General features: G+C 42.2%; 1 protein-coding gene across 1 annotated transcript in view; it reads right to left on the reverse strand.

The window, feature by feature from the left end:
- Positions 1-1,241: 1,241 nt before the first annotated feature.
- The window catches only part of LOC103798128 (ATP-binding cassette sub-family D member 2-like), a 32,005-nt gene continuing 12,211 nt past the window's right edge, over positions 1,242-21,035 (reverse strand). Inside the window, exons 4-7 of the mRNA XM_009070372.1 lie at positions 12,622-12,767; positions 4,969-5,053; positions 4,132-4,257; positions 1,242-1,466 (exon numbers count right to left, since the gene is read on the reverse strand). Of these exons, the coding sequence (XP_009068620.1) occupies positions 1,256-1,466; positions 4,132-4,257; positions 4,969-5,053; positions 12,622-12,767 (568 nt within the window). The 3' untranslated portion in view covers positions 1,242-1,255. The remainder of the gene's footprint in view (positions 1,467-4,131; positions 4,258-4,968; positions 5,054-12,621; positions 12,768-21,035) is intronic.

The following is a 21,035-nucleotide window of genomic DNA, read 5'->3' on the forward strand; positions in this document are numbered from 1 at the left end:
ATTCACATCTTTATTTCTAATTCTCCAGACTTTGCCTCCAGCAAGGCACTCAGGCCAGCACTGTCTTAGGCAGTTCTGTTAAAGCACCTTCTGACCTTCTGGGGACTACTTTCCTACTGAACTGGAAAGCAGATGGGACAATCAGTGAGTGCATCTGAAAGAAAAGCTTTTATCCAGGGTGTTTGCTTATGGTGAGGGCAGTGTTCAGCCACTCCACCAAAATATGGCAAACATATTAAGCAGTGGTTACAAAATGCTTAACTGTTCACAGACCATGCCTGAGAACTCAGTGTATTGTCAGAGGGAAACTGACATTTCCCTCTCCTGCAGTCCTTCCTGTCACAAAGTGTCTCATGGAACAAACAGGTGTCTATATTGTGATTTTACAAATGGAGGAGCTGGATCAGAGATGAATGCTGCCTGCATCAGACTCGTGGAGCAGATGAATGATGTAGTCAACCAAAAACTAAATCACTCGATGCCAGGCCTAGTGCTCCATCCACACCACCAGAGGTTACTGAACAAGGGACATAAATAATCCCCTAAAGGAACTGATGCATCATGAAGGGCAAAGAGCCTTTGAAGCTATGCATAATGGCATAAAGAACAGCAGAAGTATATTACATGTTTAGTTCTCCCTCTGCTTCTGTGTCATGAGGGCAGTGGGTTGGTTGGACAGTTGTCTTCTGGTCAACCTAATACATTATTCCCTATGGAAATGCAGGTAAAGGTGTATATATGATTCAGTAGTAGAACAGAAGTTTTACATGGGCTGAGAGAGTGTTTCTTATACCCAGGTGAGGTTTTTGCATGCATCTGCATACTCACCCAGATCCTGCCTCTGCTGTGCTCCATGCCTGAGTTTCATGCCCGGTTCGCTCTGCGTAGCAGGCACATCATACGCACACAGCGACCTGGTACAAGAACACATTCTGCAGGCCAAGTCTCAGGAAAAAATTCACCTACAAAACCTGTGTTGGTCGTTCCTTGCAGTGAATTGGGCTTTCACTAGGAATTAACATAAGCTGCAATGGCTAATCTTATACTCTGTCCACTTGCTTATTTTCTTTTCACAGTTCAACCACTTCCTTAATACTAAACTTGAAAGTCTTACATAGCATTCAGAGCATTACTTCCTGCTGGCTGTGTTTTGCTATGCTCTAAGCCTCTATCACAATGCATGCAAAGGATAATGGCTGAATTTGTAATGCTTTTAACTAAAAAAATACTTTTAAAAACATAAAACATAAATTATTTATTCCTCTTTGTCCATTGTTTTAAGTACTGAGTCTTCTCCCAGGATTTTACACAGTTCATTCAGTCTCTGTTGCATTTTAGGAATTCCTGCAAGTTGGGATTCCAGTCTCTGTTTCTCCTCACTCAGTGATAAACGGATAGCAGTGTCCAACTGCTCGAAGCGCCAGCCGCCTTGTCCGTCGAACTGCAGCAAGTGACTGTGGTACTTCCTGCAGTGGAAAGTAAAACATTAGTAGTGATGGCTCAGGGAACACACGGTTCATTTTTGCAAGCAAATCTGGATGTCTGTGCCTCTTTTCAAAGGAACCTCTCAGGAATTCGAGACTTGTCCAGTTCTTCATCACTGGGTAAGACTTTTTCCCAATGACTCACCACCCCAGGACACTCTAGCAAGTGACTGTGGTACTTCCTGCAGTGGAAAGTAAAACATTAGTAGTGATGGCTCAGGGAACACACGGTTCATTTTTGCAAGCAAATCTGGATGTCTGTGCCTCTTTTCAAAGGAACCTCTCAGGAATTCGAGACTTGTCCAGTTCTTCATCACTGGGTAAGACTTTTTCCCAATGACTCACCACCCCAGGACACTCTACTCTACAAAGCCTGTCATCAGGACTTCCCTAGACCTCCTAGTGAAATTCAGCAGCAGGGTGCCAGCTGTAAGCTGTCAGCACTGGTATGGGCTCCCCACCTGGGCAACTGCATGGCTAGGCTCACCAAAGCCCTCATTGGCAGTGATGCTGGCAGGAGTGGGGACTGCCTCATTCTTGCAAACATTGTGGCTACAGTTGCCTTCACTGCAGCTCCATCAGGTGCCTTTTCATCCAGGGGCTTGAACAGCAGCATTATACAGGGCTCACTTCTCCCTCAGGAATGCTAGGCCCAGTTTACTTTATTTCCCTCACTTTCTGAGAGACATCTTAGTGGATAATACAGGCAGGCACAGTGCACCTGATGCTACTGATAAAACACAAGTTTGTTCAAATTACACCTCAGTTTGTTCCCCATCATCTTACAATGTTGGCTAAAGGTAACTTCAGTCCTAAATCATGGTTCAGTTTGCTTTTTTTCGCTCAGGGGCCACAGATCTTTCAGTAAGTATCAGGGTGTGTGCACTGAAAATATTCAAAGGTGTACAAGTGGAGTTTGTTGAGACCTGACAAGACATTTTTCAGGAGGTGCATGAGGAAGAGCAGAGAGTTCCCTCAGAGCTGCTGGTATGACTACGTAATTTATCACTATAAATTATAGGAGATGAGTTGCATCATAAAACACTGATTATAAATCCCATCCAGGGAATGTGACAGTTTAATAAACTCAATGGCTTATGACATGGGACTCCAAAGAGATTAATCTCCAGACTTACATTCACCACTTCTTGCATGTTATTATTTATGACGCCAAATGCTTAACCTATCCTTCTATTTTTTCCCCCCACCAAAACCCCAAAAAACTGAGAAGCTAAGAGCTCACTGAGACATCCAATATCCAATGTCTGTGGTCTAGGAAAGTTTTAATCAATATTTTGATTAAAAGAGCAAATATTTCCTGGTCTAATCTTGAGGAGGAGAAAACAACATGTGAACCCTTCTTTTTTCCTCTCTGCAGTGCAGTCCCTGTGGAAGCATAGCTAAGTTAAAGGCATTTGGTGCTTACTTCTAAATACTCAGCATTTCTGTTTACTTCTCCAGAACCATATAAATCACCAGATTTCTGATCATTTCAGGAATATTGTGGAGGTTACAAGAACACACCCAAACCTTCCTGAATAGCACTAATACTAGGAAACAAGAAATGTCAGTAGGAAACTGAACTCAAAAGTTCTTTCTCATAAGATCTTTTGCTTAACTTCCTTCTCATCATCATTATAGGTGAGATGCTCTGTATTCACTTGAGCAGTGGTTTTAAAATAATGCCAAACTTCATTAAATACTACTTTTCTTTGTAAGCGTAATCTAAGTCATTTTTAAACCAAATGTGTGTGACATCCTTTTTTCTATCAGAATACCCATTTTTTTTCTTAACATTTAGGTTCTGATCAAAAAGAAAGCCATTTCCACTGTCATCATCTACACAGCAGAAGAAAGAATGACAGAGAAACCATTCCTTTTCAGAAAAGGAGACATGAATACAATTTCTGTCCATTGAGGCAAGAGACTCATAAGGGATTTTTTTGTCATCAGTTTAAAAAAAAAGCAAACAGTCTGACATTAGGATCTAGGAATTCAAAACAAACAGTCTCTGCTAATGTTAGCTTACACCTTCTTGGTTTCCTTTTGCCCTTTAAAGTATTTGGTTGCTTTTATTACATATATTTCCTTTGAGGGACTCTTCCATACTTAGCACTCTGTCACTAGAATGATGTTTCTCAGAACTCCACTATTTCTTACTTTAATAGACCATCAAATTTTGAAAGCAAACAAATGCTGCAGATAGAGGACACAACTGAAGTTATTACATCAGATGTAAGATTTATATGGAAGAACAAAGAATATTTTAACCACTTGCCATATTTCCCATCTTCTCCCTGCACTGGTAAACTTCCCCAGGACACCTCATGCATCTTGCCACCTTTACAGAATAACCCTGTGCTATCTGTTATGGTTGTGGTGTAGACTAATTAATTCCCTCTTAGACACCTGCATGTCAATAACTAAAACACATTAAAAACAGTAAGAGGGAGGAAAAAATACGTTTCAAAGAATGCAAAAAATCAATGCTAAATTCATTTACATCACTACTGTTGTAGACAATTTATCTTAGAAAGTGCAGTAGATAATGATTAAACAACTGTCCTAGTACAAAGAAGAAAGGCCAATCCACTGCCTGTCAGAAAGCTAAAAGCGAGGACCACGATAAAGCCATGAATATGCTTACCAAAGAGAAGGTCTGTGTGTTATAGAAAGCAGGGATATGCCAGCAGCTTTCGCAGCTTGGAATATCTTTCCTTCGACATCAATGCTTACAGCACTCGTACATTCATCCAGCAATGCATATTTTGGCCTTTCAAAAGCAGATAAAAAACATTACTCTTCTAGATCCTGGACAGTGTTCCCATGTATGATGTTTAATTGAAAGAACAACAGAAAGGAGAGAGCTATTTTTGCCAGACAGCTGTCTCTCATTTACAGCTGGAAGCTGCCTAGCAACAATATAAAGTTTCCATGCATTATTAAGGTGCAGGAAAAATGGGGTTTATTTCCTGGTCCACCTGAGTACACAGTGATCTAACTTCTATGTCCTAGTTTGACCTAGTATTATTTTGTCCTTTCATCAAGTCATGCAGCAGCTACAGACAACTCAAGAGCCTTCTATCTACTGCAATGTATGGACTGGGCTGCTTTTGCATGCCTGCAGTCTCCAAAACCAAAAGGTTTTGGAGCTTGACTTTCAAACTCCAAAAGCTTCTGCAACAGTCCATCAGACTTCTGCAACATTTGCAGGAGGGAAGGTGTTCATGCCCAAGATGTTAAAGGAAAGAACATCTGGAAAACACAGTGCTATATTGCCAAAAGCAAAGCTTAAGAAGCATTGCCCAAACAAAAGGCAGAGCTTGTATGAATAAACAGTAAGATCTGAGGTCCTATGCAACCATCTAGCAGTGTTGCATATTGCGTGCAGGTTATAGCACATTACTGCTCAAACTGCACCAGGAAACCTGAAAATTCTTTCTCATTTTCAAATGCTACTTAAGGAACGAATCCTAACACTTACTTGTGGTAAAACATCCGAGCCATGCCCATCCTTTGTTTTTCTCCTCCTGATAAGACATCTTTCCAATCCATGATGGCATCCCAGCCTTTTAAAGAAAACACAAATAAAATGAGTCAGGACAACATAAGTTTATGAAGGAAATACAGCTTCACTTGAAACATCTCTGCAATCTGTAGCCAATAACCATTTCCACTGCAGAAGACACAGCCCAGGGTTTTGGATCACATCTTCCGAAATGCCTCAATGCCTTTCCACTGGCAACCAATTGGAAAAATGTCCCTTATATAATGTCAATTTTGTAAGTAGAATTTAACTTTTTTGGTCATGTCAATATTGTCAAAAAACTTTATCTTACAGAGGACGGGTGTTCTGTGAGTACCCTGGCGTGATTCATTCCCACTAAAGGAAAACTTCAGATAACAAATTACCCTATTGAAAATAAATTTTCAGTCAAACAGCCCAGATGGATAGAGTAGCAAAATAGCTGAGTTTTGAAAAGGAGAGTGTGGACAGAGAGAAAATCTGGTAAGACATTTCTCTCAACAGATCATCTATTCATGAAATAAGCAGCTGGAGTGGGGCTGAGAGGAACAGAGCATTTTTCCTAATCAGCCCAGAAACACTGTAACTAAAAAGTTAATAACACAACCAAACCCCCTTTTCTTCCACTGCCAAACTGAAAATAAACATTTGACAGAAAAGACTATAAATAAGATAAAGCATGGAGGGTGGGCTGTGTCATTTCTGATACTTGAACAAAGGTGAGACAAGTGGGGCTTGTGAAGGTGCAGGAGGCTGGGGGTGCTCTGCCTATGCTTGGTGCCACACCAGGGCTCAGCAGGTCTGAACAAAACCTCAGTGAAGAATTTGATGAAGGGTTGAGTGACCAAAACCAGGAATTGGTAACGGTACAGATTAAAGTTCAAGATTTTTTTCTACATAAAATTGTAAAATACAATGTAATGATTTAAAAATTACTTTCTATATGGTTTGATTTAAAAACCAGGCATGCACTCAGGAGAAAGACATCACCTCTAGTGATCCTATAGTTTTTCCCTATTTTCCTTCCATTCTTGTGTAAGGACCCGAGTGGGTATCCTCCTGGGGGCACATACAGTGCTTTACCTCAGCAGGCTCCAAGTAAAGACCCATTGTTGTGTAAGGACCTGAGTGGGTATCCTCCTGGGGGCGCATACAGTACTTTACCTCAGCAGGCTCCAAGTAAAGAGCTGTGTAATGATTAACTGAATCACCATTTGGATGTACTCCAGTAAAGGGAACAAATACACAGAGGCTGCTACAGCTGAGCAGTGCCAGTGCTGGGACCTCCCAGAGAGATGCAGTGCTGTTCCACCAACACCTTCAGCTTCCAAACAAAGACTGCAAAACACCTGGAGCGCTCCATTTTGGCACAGGGTTCTAGCAGGTTATGGGAATGATCCTTCATGAAAGCCATAGCGACAACTATGCTTCTCAAGACAACATTCAAGCTGCTGCTTATGTTGTGTTATTTTTGCACTGAGAATATAGACAAGCTCCAGGGACCTGGATCTCAGCTAGGGTGTGGGTGGGTGTGCATGTGTGCACATGTGCCTGGGGATGCGGTGCCTGTGTTCAGACAGTTTCTTCCAGATCACCTGATTTATAAAGGCTTATTAAAACACAGAAAGGGAATGAAGTTCAACAAGAAGCATCCTCTTGTCAGCAAAATTCTATTATTTTCTCTAAAGGTGTAAGATTTAGCCCCCATTTACCAGGGTACAATAGTCATCACTGTGGTCGCTTCGACTTACATTCTAACTGAACGTGAGATGTGCATCTAGTGCCTTACTGCCTAGTTCCCTCCCTGAACTTTTCTATTTCCTACCTGGAATGCCTCAAACAACAGATAAGGAAGGATGCATTTTTATATTATGCCTTTTAAAAATATTTTCTAATGTCTAAACAATTTCCTCTGAACACTCCGGTATTGTAACTCACACTAAACTGACAATAATGCACCTAGTTGTCTCCCATTTCTTCCCGCTGACATGGCATAGGTCAGTGAAGGTCATTAGTGTTCCAGAAATATTAGCCAAGTCAGTGGCTTATGTCACACAGAGCTGTACTCACTTCACAAATGAAGAAATGAAATGCCTCTCTCATGAAGGCAGCACAAACCTTTCAGTAGGTGCAAACAGAGTCTTGGCTTTCAGAGCGCAAATTCCTTGCCCAGCTTCTTGCTACACATAGCCTTGACATGATGAACATTGGGTGCCACAGAAATGCCTTTTGCAGCCAGTAAGACAAAGAGCATTTTTAATGTGCTGGGGCACAGTAACAGCAGTAGATATACATACAGCTGTCAGCAGAAACTAGCGATAGCCCCATGATAGCAGCATTTCATTTCCTTGCATGGCTTTATTTGTAATTTCTTTAATCTCAGTTTTCTGAAGGAAAATGCAAGCTACATTTGGCAACAAAAAGAAGGGTTACACCTGGGGTCTGTAGCCCTCTGTATCCTTCATCCTTGTGGATCCTCACACTTTCATGCAAGACAGAGCGTTCAGCTGCCATGAAAAGATACACTTCAAAGTTCCTTTTCCAGATCTGCATTCCAATGCAACTTATCAGAAATGGACTGAAGTATTACACAAGAGAAGACAGGCCAATGCAGCAGACTACAGTCAGAGAGTCCACCCCTGGTAAGTTTCTGGGCATGAAGGCCTCTTGCACAGCATATGTCTCCAGGCAGTTGTCAAACGGAAGAGAGCCTGGGTGCTGTGCAGGATGAATGTGCAAAGGCAACCCGGAGCCAAGGAAGGAACAAAGAGACCAACAATTGTGTGAGCCCCAGCTCAGCATGACACTGCAGGGATTTGTGTCTCTGGATTTCAGAGCCACTGGAACAGCTGGCAGAGCTCTCCAGAGTTCCTGCTGGTACCAGTAACAAAAGCAAATCCAGAGCTAAAACAATCAGCTGAAAAAAATTGAGAGAGGAAATGGGCTCGTCTGTGTGTTTATATGTGGCCTAGCACAAAGGTTCCCTGGACAGGACCCAAAGATATGACAAATGTGCAAAATAATGAGGAATAATTATAATCTGGGGTGCTGAGAAACCATAAACAGGTTGAACTTGTTCAGTAATGTCATCAGCTCCAACCAGACAGGCCTGGTCATGCATTCACTGTGCTGCTACACGTACTCACAGCTCCTCTCGTGTGACAGGCTGTCGGCAGCCTAAGGCTGATCACGACTGACACTTGCTAAATATACACAGATTTGAAAGCAGGTCATAAGGAATCACTTTATGTACATCCACTGCACATCTCCATGCCATTACCCACATTTTCTGGACAAACTGTTCACCACACACGCTGAATACAACCTTCTTTGCTACCCTCATTTTCTATGAAATTACGGTTCCGGTAGAGGTGTTGATGGGAGCACCTTACTGATAATTTAAAGGCAAGTAATAAAACAGCATTCCTCTAATATCCAGGAGGCGAGAAAAACATTAGTGTGGGCCTCAATGTGTTCAGCCTGGAGAAGGGAAGGTTGTGTGGAGACCTCCTACCACCTTCCAGTATCTGAAGGGCTAAAAGGAATCCAGAGAGGGACTCTTTGTTAGGAGCTGCAGTGACAGGACAAGGGGCAATGGGTACAAATTGCAAGAAGGGAAATTTAGGTTAGATACTAAGAAAAAACTTTTTCCTGTGAGGGTGATGAGACACAGGCACAGGTTGCCCAGGGACGTAGTAGAAGCCCCAACCCTAGCAGTGTTCAGAGTCAGGTTGGATGAAGCCTTGAGCAACCTGGTGTAGAGGGGAGGTGTCCCTGCCCATGGCTGGGGTTGGGACTAGATGATCTCTAAGGTCCATTCCAACCCCTAAAATTCTGTGATTCTAGCAGCAAAGGGGGCTACTGTCAACAGCCACTGCACTGGGTTCTTCAGGGACATCCAAAAGAGTGGCTGGGGGCGAGAGGGATTGTTGTTTTGGTGGTTTTGATGCATTCTGTTCGGTGTGCAGCTGCAGTGCCAGCTACAAGGGGAGCTCCAGGGGTCAGAAGCCCAAGCCCAAAGCAAGAGGCTGTGAACTGCCAACCCTTTCCATAACAAAGGGCTCAGGGACGTGTGGCACCAGCTGGGTGATCAGACACTCAGGGACACAGCAGGAGCTGACTAGCCGCAGACTTTCCCCACACTTAGACTGAGGTCCCTTGGCAGGGGCTGTTATTCTATTATTTCATTATTTAGTTATCACACCATGATTAAATTTTTTTAAGGATCTGTTCATCTGAGACTCTGCTGTGGGAAACCTCGGGACAAGGCAGTAGGGAAGCTGCTGACTGTGTGAGTGTGGTGTGTATAGCTGGGAAGGGGCTTTGGTTCCAGCTTGGGTGCTGCAAGAGTGACTGCCAGAGTGGCTCCTGGATGGTTGGGCAGGGAAGTTTTTCCTTAACATGTTGATACCAATTTATAAAAGTTTCATGAGGATATCATGGAAGCTAAATGCCAAACTGTGCTATTTACTCTCATGACCATTCTAGTTACTTCTAACTGGATCAAACCTTAGAAAAAGAGGAATTTCTGCCACTGGCAGCAACAAGAACAACATCAGGCTCTTGTTGGCTACTTTAAACTTAGAATGTGGTGACCTTTGCACTGATGCAATGTGGAAATAATCCAGCTTAAAAGACAATAAAGTCATGCCAGGACAAATAATTTGAGTCAGGGCTATGCACTTCTGGCTCCATCTGGCTTTTTCATAACTGCCACAGGGAGCAGAACACAAAACTGCAAAGCATCAGACTATACATGCGTGGTAGTGGTGGTCAATTAAAGCACAAGAGGGTCATGCCCTAAGGAGCCTGTTGCCTGGTAGAGGCTTAATACTGCAGGGGACAGGGGAAAAGGGAAGAGACAGAGGTAAAGCTCTGAGGGAGAAGAGGATCTACAGAAATAAGTATTGAAGAATTATATTAGATTCTATAACTTAAGGATTGACAGATAGCTCCATTTTTGAAACAGTTAGAGAAATGGTTCAAAATAGCATGGGCATATCCCATATATCCACATGGATCTGAATTACTAAAAATGGTGTCACTGGGGCTTTTTTTCAGGTATAATACATTTTCAAAAACTGTACATATTATATAAATAGAAATTTGCTGCGAATTTTTCAGCAAAACATTTTTTCTATTGTAAAATGTCAGTGTCTGTCAAACATCAAAGCAGTCTGCAGAAAGGACAAAGATATTTTGGGGCAAATCCTTTGTTCCACAAGCTTTACATGGGATTTATCATTATTTCACAAAGATAACAGTTCCATTTTCATTAAAAATAATTTTAGCTTAAAAATATGTTTTTCTAAGTAAAAGAATAAAATAAAAATTGGAATCAAAATATTAATCTATGTAGAAACAAAAAGTTTCAATTATTCACTAGCAATAAGTATTTCTTTGTCCTGCTGGTTCAAAAAAACCCAGAACATGTGTCTGTCCCAGACTGGGACAGCTCTAAAGGATATGTAAGCACATGAAATCCATGCAGTGTGTCAAATCATATGTCATGGATTTCCTCTCTGCTCTGGCACTTGTATCCTGCAAATGCCCAAGGAGAAAAGGGAACAAGTAAGTATATTATGGTCCTAAAACTTCCTGGTATGTGGTAATCGCTCCCGTTTTCCAGCTTTGCTCACTTCTGTCACTTTAAATCACAAAGTACGTAAGACACATATTTTTTTAACATTTGTTTGTGTGAACTTTTGCTCAGTGTGCCCTTACCCTGAGCACCACTGAACATTAACAGTGTCTTCTGGACTATATATGTGTTGTGCATGCACAGTCAGAAAGAGCAAGATTGGAGTCAGCAATAAACACTTTCTTTGGCACAGAAAGCAGAGTGAGACTGTTCCAAAGCCAGGGCTCAGTTTGGCAATACAGAACACTGATCCTAGCCAAGGCACCTCGTACGTGGATCACAGTAACTACCCCTCCTCATTTCCAGGCTGCAGCTGTACGGTTAGAAACCACAAGGATGTGCATTCCGAGACTGCTGGGGGTATGGTCTCGGCTGCTGAGGATCATGTGTTGTTCAGTGCATCTACAAGCACCACTTGAGTGCACACTCCATAGTGACTTCTTGCCACTGACAATTTAACAGCTTCTCCTTTTCCAGCTCCCCGTTCCAACACTTCTGCTTTTTCTTCTGCAATCTGAGCACTTCACTTAGTGAAGTAAGTGACTGAGGAATACTAACAGGAATAGTCATCGTGCCAGTGTAGGGAGCAGAGGCCTCCTCTGCAATACTTTCGGTCACTGAGTTTAGCCCTCTGCCCACGTTTTCAATTCTTGTGTCATACAATGAGATCTGAATAGTAATTCAGATTGTGAATAGTGAATGATGGCAGATAGTTCTGAATAGTGAATCAGAATGATGGCAGATTCTTATTCTACTGCAACTTGAGGGCCAACAGTCATTACTACATTCTTCACAAAGAAGCATTAACCCATGAAATGAGTTCATCAACAGGATTGTGAGGTGGAGAAGTAACTCTAAGTATACATTGGTGTTGCAAATGATTACTACTCCCCTCTCTAAAACGTGCAGAAAAGACACTGCAGTGTCCATGCATATTTCAAAAACAAGACACCTTCTGCCATTTGAACAGAGCACAGGCTGCCATTCAGGAACAGGAATTCGGACATTGCCTTGGGATTCCCAATGGCTGCAGCACCAGTACCTATTGCCAGAATGGTCCAGGGAGACACCAAGTTCTCACATTACAAGGCAATACACCCAAAGTACTCACTCAAAAGGAAGCAATGACAGCTGCCAGAGAGAGGCAGGGTACACAGAGCACTCCAGTGTCAGCCACTTAGAGGGGTTTGAAGATCCTTTTTCTTCTCTCTAAATGTTACCAGCTTTGTCCTATGTCTGTTTTAGAAGTATAATGATAGGGAGAAAACTGAAACTAGAAATTAGTGGCTGGTAGGAACAAAAGGATGAAAATTATTGCTATGCTTGGGAAAAAAAGCCATGAAATGCTCCAGTTCCTTAGGACACAAAAGCAGCCTTTAGCATCTCGACATTTACTGTGCCAGTATATTTACACTACTCTGAGCACAAACAACGCTGAGAACACATGGCAACTTAAATAGGAAGCGGGAGACGCCAACACTCTACTGCCAGCCAGTTTCCATGCTTGGTTATTTTTAACTTGTTCACCCTGGTGCTGTGGTATCAGACACTCCTCATGGCTCATACTTCTGCTGATTCCACAAACTAGGGAGGTGAAAGCAGAGCTGACTCTCAATTCACAGGCTTTGAAGTTGATGTCGTCAGTGACATTACAAGGTTTTAAGGCAGGTTACATTACCTAAGGAAATGAAGGAAGGTCAGTGATCTCACAACCACCATGAAAAGACAGGCCATTACAAGAGAACGAGGATGTTCAGCTTGGGCATGGATTTACTGGGAAGGGGAGGAGAGGAGCACTTAGCTCTTCTCCCTGTTAGCATCAGGAACAACAACCATGTGGCTGTGCAGCTCCCACAACCACAGAAGGTCTGGATCCTGTTTTGCCAGTTGAGATAGCAAAGGTCAGTCACACCAAGACACACATGCAGAGAACATATTTTGTAAAGCTTTTTGAAAAATATGCAACTTACCTCCTTCTCTTTGAACTATGTGGTACAGGTGAACTGTATGCAGAATAGACTCCAGATCTTGATCTTGGTAGCCTTTCTCATGCATGTCATCCACTGAGTCTGGATAGATGACTTGATCACGTAGCGTTCCAATGGACATGTAGGGCCTGACAAACAATACAGAGACACTGGTAATCCGAGGCTGGTTTCAAGTGAGTGTATCTTGCTGATGTTCTGTGAGCAGATTATAATGCTTTAAACACCATGTTGCCAAAACTGGATTTATCTGTGGGTGCACTGTGGGTGAACTTTCTTCTAATCTTATCCTAGGGACAATGTATTGTTTCCATAACAGCTGATTACGGGGTAGCAACAGGAGTAGTGTTAGCATGGAAACACAATGACAGATCAGGCAGAATAAATATACACCTCATAGCCCATTCTGAATGCTTTCACTTGGAATCACTTGAATATGCTGTATTCAAGGCTTGGTACACTTAGAGATTTACAAATTGAATTAAACACTCACACTGTAAAAGCAAATTGTAACAAAAACATTGCAGCTCAAACTGGGAATTCCACAGTGCAACAGGAGACACCTAAGTCAGGCAGAAGAGCACTGAAAACCTCCTTTGCACACTGCTATTCTGGAGTGAAGAATTGGGACTGGGCATAATTTAGCTGGCTCTAGGAGCCAGTGTAACACCTCTGAATTGCAAAACAGCATACATTAGAAATGCTGATCACCTTAAACCTCCCAGCACCAGCCTCCCTTTGCCAAGCACAAGGCTGAGCTGCATGCGAAGCAGCTTCTGAATCACCTTGTTTCCAGACCAGGTAATACCATCTGTCTTACTAAAACAAGCTGTCTCCAATTTGAAGCCAGAATCCTCAATCATGGTTGTGTCCCTGGAATGGCTATGGACATGTAATGCCATGAGCTGTGCCCAGCCTCTCGTACATCCCAGGCCCCAAAAATCCTCCTAGTCTCAAAACAAATGCAGCTGAAAGAACAGTTTTTCAGCTCTAAAAGATACCAGGCCCTTCAGGCTAAGACAGACCTATTTGACCATTTCTTTTGCTGCTCTTGTCCTAAGGATTTCTTGTGAAGAACAAATATCCTTTCTGCCTGTCCCACAGACACCGCTGATAGATAGCTCCTGAAAGCCGGAAACACCATGGGAATAGTGTGTGAGATACTGAGTTTGGAAGGGAAGGCCAGAGCCAAAGAACAGTCAGGCTCCAGACGCTGTCCTGCTTTCTGTGCCAAGAGTTCCACTAACTCCCTCTGGGTTCATCTGCTGAAACAATGCTAGTCTTATTAAAGCTGTGGTGCCAGGGGACGATGATAGAGAGGAGCAGTCCAAACTGGGCCAGCAACAAGGACGCTTCCAGGCAGCTTGCTCTTGCCACTGAGAACTGCTTCAAACAACTTCACAGCACACTGACAAGGGGTTTCTTCCCTAAAGAGCTCTGGATCTGCATGGTGAGAAGGTCTCAGCCATGAAGAGGCATTGCTCTGGCAAAGATGTATAATACCTCATCAGATTTCTTCCCTTCCCTTGGAGGTGTCTGCAGAAGGGGCAGATCTATCCATTATTATTCTGAGAGTCCCTAAAATACACCACAGAGTAAAGTGAAGGAATTCATAATGCAACAAATGAAGAATTACAGAACTAAAGCAGCAAAATGAACTGAAAGTCACATGCCAGTTGCCATCAGCTGCGTTGGTTTTAGTGCTGCAAACATCCATGGCAAAACTGTCTGTACCTGCCCGTAGTTAAACTACTTTCACCATCAGCTGGGTGAGGGTGGGAAGGGCAGGGGATCTGAACTGCTTACAAATATTTGGTCATCTCCCTGTTGTGGCAAGTACCCAGATGGAGCAAAACTAGAACTGCAAGTCAAACACAAGCATTGCTGCTCCTCTGTACTCACTGTTCTCCTCACTGCTTACTGTGGGAAGAGTACTGCTCTGGGCTGCTGCATGAACACTAGCACCAAGTGCAGTGAACCACTTACATTAATTGGGATATTGCAAAATCTCAACTCTAAACATTAAGTAACTTTATGAAGTAATGATATATTACATTTCCATAGTGCTCTCCATCTAAAATCCCAAAGGGCTTTACTTCTTGCATATGTAGAGATCGCTTCACTTGCTCCAGACTGCTGCCACCTCTGGGACAGAAGACAGCAACTCCACCTGCACTCAGAAAGGTTTAAATCAGGTTGTACATTAAGACTGTGTAATTTAGGTGAAGTTGCAGGTAAGGGCAAGGAGGATAGAGTTACCTATCATATAATTTGTCTGGAGTTTAATACCTTACTCTTGTGAAGTATGATCCTCTAATGACTAGCAGCTCTGAGATTTAACCTACAGCACAACCAGGAAGGCAATGCTCAAAAGCCAGGACACCCTGGTGCCATGCTGTTTACTGAGTCACCACCACTGCTTCCTGGTACAGCTGGATTTTCCTTGTGGCCTCCCATCCAAACACACCAGTACTACCAAGCATGCCTATCCCCACCTGGTTTGTAAAAATTAAAGAAAAACCCAGTCTGCAGTGGAGTAACAAACCTCATGAATTACTAACTAGCAGGGAGAAAGAATGGCTTATGGTTACAGGTGTGTCCCGGGAGGGAGAGCACTGTCTGGGGATCCAGCTTTTGACAACAAAGAGAGGCACCTCCGTGGTTGGTTCATCCCATTCATTTAAGGGTGAGGATGGATTGCTACCTGGGGGTGTCTTCTCCCTCAATGGATGACACAGCCCAGACAACTAACTTAGATAACCAAGTTTTAAAGTATTAAAGTTAGATGAGATCTCATCTAACTCATACTCTCATAATCTCGTACTAAACCAGATTTCTCTAGCCATAACTTGAAGACAATAACCTCCTCCAGTACCATGGGTGCCACAAAGTTACAATAACCATCAAGTGTTATTGTAACTGAGGTTACAAGTGTGTGATAGCTGGACATTAAGTAGCAAGAAGTATGGATAACTGGGTACAGCAACAGTGAAGTTTTGGCTTTGTCAGTAAGCTCCTTGTTAAAATATTGTTTTCATTAACGTTTTAGCAGTTCAGGCAACAAAACCAGTCTTTTTGTCCTAAAGTAATACTCAAGTTTAAGTGGATTTAATTGATTTCTGACGGAGTTTTTCCCTTCAGCCACAGTGTCTGGCTTCCAGTCTCAAAGAAGCATTCTAACAGACTCCAACAGCAACTCCTCTGCTGTGCTGAGGTCATGTCTTTCACGATAACAACTCTGCAATTGGTCTTTTTTTCTTTCTCTGCTTTCTGAAAAGAGATTTCTAAACTGGTTTTGAGATACAGGATTTAAGATCAGTAATCCTTTTTTAAAGCTTTGGTATCAGACCTCCAGAAAGCTAAGAAAACTGACTCATTCTTGCCTGGTTTTCTGGAATATCAAGGCATTTATTGGAAGAGACACTTTCAGTTCTCATAAACTGCTGTTTTTCAGTCAGTTTGATGGCTTTAATGCATCACCAATTTTAGTTTGGTGCACTTCACTTTGCAGCACTGTAACTTCATTCTGCTAGTAACAAGCCATCATCCCTAAAGCTTATGGCTTCCCTCTTGCAGTGCAGGCTTTAAAGCAAGATAATATCAAGATGTGCTGCAGTCTGAAGTATGGACAATTTACCTGGGCCCTATTGACACGTGACATTGTGCACAATGCTGGCAAAATAACAGAGAAATCATATGGGGAGGAAGAGCAAGTGTTGCCAATGTCTCTTCACTGCAGTTAGTAGAAGAGCAAGTGTTGCTTGCCAATGTCTCTTCACTGCAGTTAGTTCTGGGAAGGGAGAAGGGGGCAGATGCTACAAAACATGTAACAGTCACCTGTCTTTCCAAACAGTGGACTTACATGCTGGAGCTGTCAGGCATGGAGAAAAAAGTACAATGCAAATTCAAGGGGCCTGTAGATTAACACTGCACATGGTAACCAGGCTGAACTAACATCTAGTAATTCTCTGATGTCTTGAAGAGCAGAGGGTAGCAAGTTAATTAAGATAACTTGCTTAGATGTCCCAGAAATTGATGTTCCAAGCCATATCCACTTGAAATATTTACAGATACTCCCTGCTGTTTTCATCTTTTGTGCAAAATAAACTGTGCTGACAGAATTGATAATCTGTTCTGACACCCATAACTTTGTTGTAAAGAATTACAGCAACTAATCAATATGGACTTCGAGATTCTATTCAATCTGAATGGTCAGAGTCGTAATTACAAGCATCCTGGAATAAGAAAGGGACCAAAAATAAACCTTCATTAAGTGTCTGGCATCAGAAGTTAAAGGATATTAGTTCAGTATAACTGCCCGGGGACAGTCTGAAGCTCACCTTGCCTTCCTTGGCACAGGCAGTGATTAACACTTCCTCCATGGAAGGTAAAGTCTAAAAACATTTGGCTATGATTCTGAAACCCATCTTCATGGCCTCAACCCAGCAATCAATACCTGACTTGCCATTTGCTGTCCAAGTGTACTTGCAGTTATTATTGCACTGCTATTCTCACAGATATGCAAAGTTATGAAGGAAAACTATGTACAATGCAACTATAAGCTCTTGACTGACCCAGTTTATAAGCTCCTGTCTCTGCTGACAAGATGCCTCTCTGATACATCCACGTGGGACAGAGAAAGGGGAACACCACACCTGGGATTCTCCTTTTCAGATGAATTGCAGCTTGGCTTTTTAAAGACTGGGATGGCTTCAGAGCGCAAATCAGAGTGCTTGCTTTGACAACTGAAATAGAAAGTATTCCAAATTTAGGCACCTCTATTTAAGAAGATGATACTGGAGCCCAAGCACCAGCCATGGAGGTATCTTTCCAGGAGATCTGGAAGATCTTAAGGTGTCAGTGCTTGCATTGAATAATCTCCAGTGCAGAAAGCCAAATGATGTCTGATTCCCAGAAGGTCCAGATAGCACAGAATATGAGAACAACAGTTTTAAGTCCAGCACAAAACACTGCAGCTACTAGAGATGCAAGAGGGGGGGCTCTATGACAAGCTAATGGTTAGCAAATCTCTCCCAAGGACTAAGCTCAAACTAAGTTCTTCTCAGCTTGCAGGGCATCAGATTGCTATTTTTCTAGGCTAGCATTCTGGCTAAAGAGGAGCCAAAGGGAGAGCACCTTCTAATCTTGCCACTGAAGCAAGGAAACTACTGTTGAGAGGCAAAAATTGTGTGTTCAAAGGCAGTTATTGGAAAGAGCCTAGTTATATACTTTACCAGTCAGAGTCCACAAGTGGAAAGAGGGAGGCTTTAGTACCAGCCTTTTTTTTCCCCCAATGTCCTTTAACATAAAATGCAGTAACTATTCTAATTATTCAGTAGCATCGAAAAAACATATTAAAGGGAGTTCTGATCTTATTGAGGTGCCTGCTCTCAGGACAGGGCTTGTTAGAGATAAATGGGTTTAACGCTTAGCTCTCAGTTTGGCATCTAAACTGCAGTAAGAGGCAGACCAGACACACATTTATCTGCAGAGATTCCTATAGGTTAACTCTAGGTGGCTCCCTTTACCTACCACATACATATTTTGGATCATTTTCCAAAAGCCTGAAATCTCTGCCTGACCAGCTAGGGAACCCACATATATTTAGAACTTCCCATCACCTTGCTCGTCAAATTCCTAATTTTTAGGAGCTCTTACACTGTGTCTGGAATCACCTCAGCAAAAACTCCAATTCTTGCCATGCTCCTGATTTAGATCAATAGTAAAATCTCCACAGTTTTCAACAGCAGCAAAGCTTGATCAACAGTGATGCTCAAGAAACACCAGCCTCCACTAATTATAGTGAACTGAATTCCTAGTAGTTTTTAATAACGTTTTAAATAAACATTTAATAATGTTTTAAATAAACAGCAAAAAAGATAATGATGGCACCACCACTACAACGTCGAGAAAATAAAATGTCTCATATGAATGAGAATTAAGTTCTTTTTAAGTAGTTTTGTATCCACTACTCTCAAAGAGAAGGTGGTACCACCAAAGAGTTTAAAATTAATAAATAATATAATATCAAAATTTTAAAAAACACAACAGGCTGAGTTTACTGCACTGAATCTAGTTCAAGGGGTTTTAGGGCCAGCTAAAGTTTCAGCAACCCTTCTAAAGATATAAATAATTGATCTCTCTTTAAAATACCCTACACTAAACTTTCCTCTCCACTCATACAGAACTAGCCATGAACATCCTCTAAATATTTCAGATAGATCAGTTACCTGAGTGGAATGTAATCAGCTTATGGCCATTAAGATAGTTAACAGAAAATTAAATGCACAGTATGAAAGGCTGAATTCTCAATGCATATAATTAGAATCTGATATCAAAGGCTGAGAAAAAATCACACTAACTCTGTGGCTTTCTTTGCAAAGAAGCTATGCACATCTCTGCAAGAAAATAACCTGGGAGGAAATAATAACCAGAAAGGTAAAAGAATCCTTTAAATTAAAGTGCTATTCATGCTCAGGTATCATCTCATCTGATGATTTACTTTTCACCACTACCAAGACCATGTACACTATTACTAGAACTGGTCAGAAAATGTTTAAGGTGAACAATTCACAAAATGATCCAGTTCAGCCTGTTTGTGTCCTGTGACAGGCAGAGTAAACAGAGAAAAAAATACATGTATAATTAAAATCCACCCCCAAACAATTTCTGCAAAATACAAGCAGCTAATGCAATCTGAAATAATTATACCTCCTGTAATGAATCAAATTAAATGAAGGGAAAATACTCTCCTTTTCCTAAACATCCAGTGTTTGCAGGCCCAGTCGTTTCTCACCTCTGGCAGTACTGATGATAGAAGGATTATTTGGATGGATGATCATGAAAACCAATGAACTGAAGAAAGAATGAGCTGATCTGGACAAGATTCTAGCCAGCAAGTCCCACCAGGCATACCCCAGCCTAAGTGGTATTTCTGATTTTTATCACAGCAACGTAACACAATCAGCACGGCAGGTTCCCTTTTAGAAAGATCCCAAATTATTCATAGTTTTCTAGATGAGAAGTGACACTATTTCACAGAGAAGGGGAAGCCTCTAGAGCAAAGGCTGCTTTTGCTCTGAGTTTCTACAATGCTTAGTTGTCCATGGCATAATCTTTTCCATGCACTGTGATATGAATATGCAAAGTCATCATAGAGCAATAGTGTGTCTGCAGTGAAACATCCTGCCAAGAATGAGAAGTCACACACTGCATTGACCTCTTATCTGCTGATAAATACTGCATTACACAGGACAGAACATGAGGGACAGAATAGAGACAGCACCATGTATATGGATACACAGAGTATTATTATTGGCATTTTATGAGCATTATAGGTACCTGACGTGGCTCCATGAGGGAGCTGCAACAATTCCTTGCAGAAACTAAAATCGATTGGATATAATTAACGCAAAACATCAGGCAAATAAACAAGCCTGGAAGTCTTCCCTCTTAGGAAAGACACATTCCCATTTAAGCTATGCTAGTGCACACATGCAGAACTGCAGGGAAAAAAACCACCTGCTACATAGTATCATAGAATCAAACGGGGTTGGAAAAGACCTCAAAGATCATCGAGTTCAACCCTACCCTGGTTCTAGACCATGGCACTAAGTGCCACATCCAGGTCATTGAGTCCAACCGTTCCCCCAGCACTGCCATGGTCAACACTAACCATGTCCCCAAGTGCCACATCCACAAGGTATTAACACCTCCAGGGATGGTGACTCCACCCCTGCCCCGGGCAGCTGTGCCAGGGCTGGACAGCTCTTCCCATGAAGGAATATTCCCTAACATGTAGCGCAAACCTGCGAATGGTCTGTGCCAAGCGCTGGGACTGACTCAAGAACAATGAACTGAAAATCCAGAGTTCTGGGGACTACTTGGCATTGTTTGCAGAATAGACTCATCTCACCTAGAAGTTACTCCTACAGGTCTGAGTTAGCCAACGGTGTCCTCTAATGAACTGCTCCCAGGACACAGGACAAATAGCTGCAGTGAGCTGAACTGGAAGACTGTTATGTATTAAGGAGTTAGCAATGTGCAGAACAGTTGACCTGAGCAGCCATGGGCCTGTGCTATACTTTGTCACACTGTGTTGGGTTGTGCTGCACATACAGCTTGGCCTTCAGGCCCGTGCTGCACTGCACTTACCTCTTCGTTGCAGGATAAACTTTGTCAGCTAATTATCATGGAGGAGCCTGCAAGCAGCACCCACTTGGCACCAGCAATTACACCCCCTGTGTGGCCTTGTCTTTATCTTGAAGTGAAGCAGCATGTTCTCACGCTAGCATCCTTTGGTTTGACAGCAGAAATTACAAATTGAATTGTTTACTTCAAAGAAAATCCTACCAGAGTGCTAAAGTGTATAGTGTCAATGAACCTTAGCATGGATTGGG

Source organism: Acanthisitta chloris, unplaced genomic scaffold, assembly GCF_000695815.1.
Source record: "Acanthisitta chloris isolate BGI_N310 unplaced genomic scaffold, ASM69581v1 scaffold222, whole genome shotgun sequence".
Taxonomy (NCBI): domain Eukaryota; kingdom Metazoa; phylum Chordata; class Aves; order Passeriformes; family Acanthisittidae; genus Acanthisitta; species Acanthisitta chloris.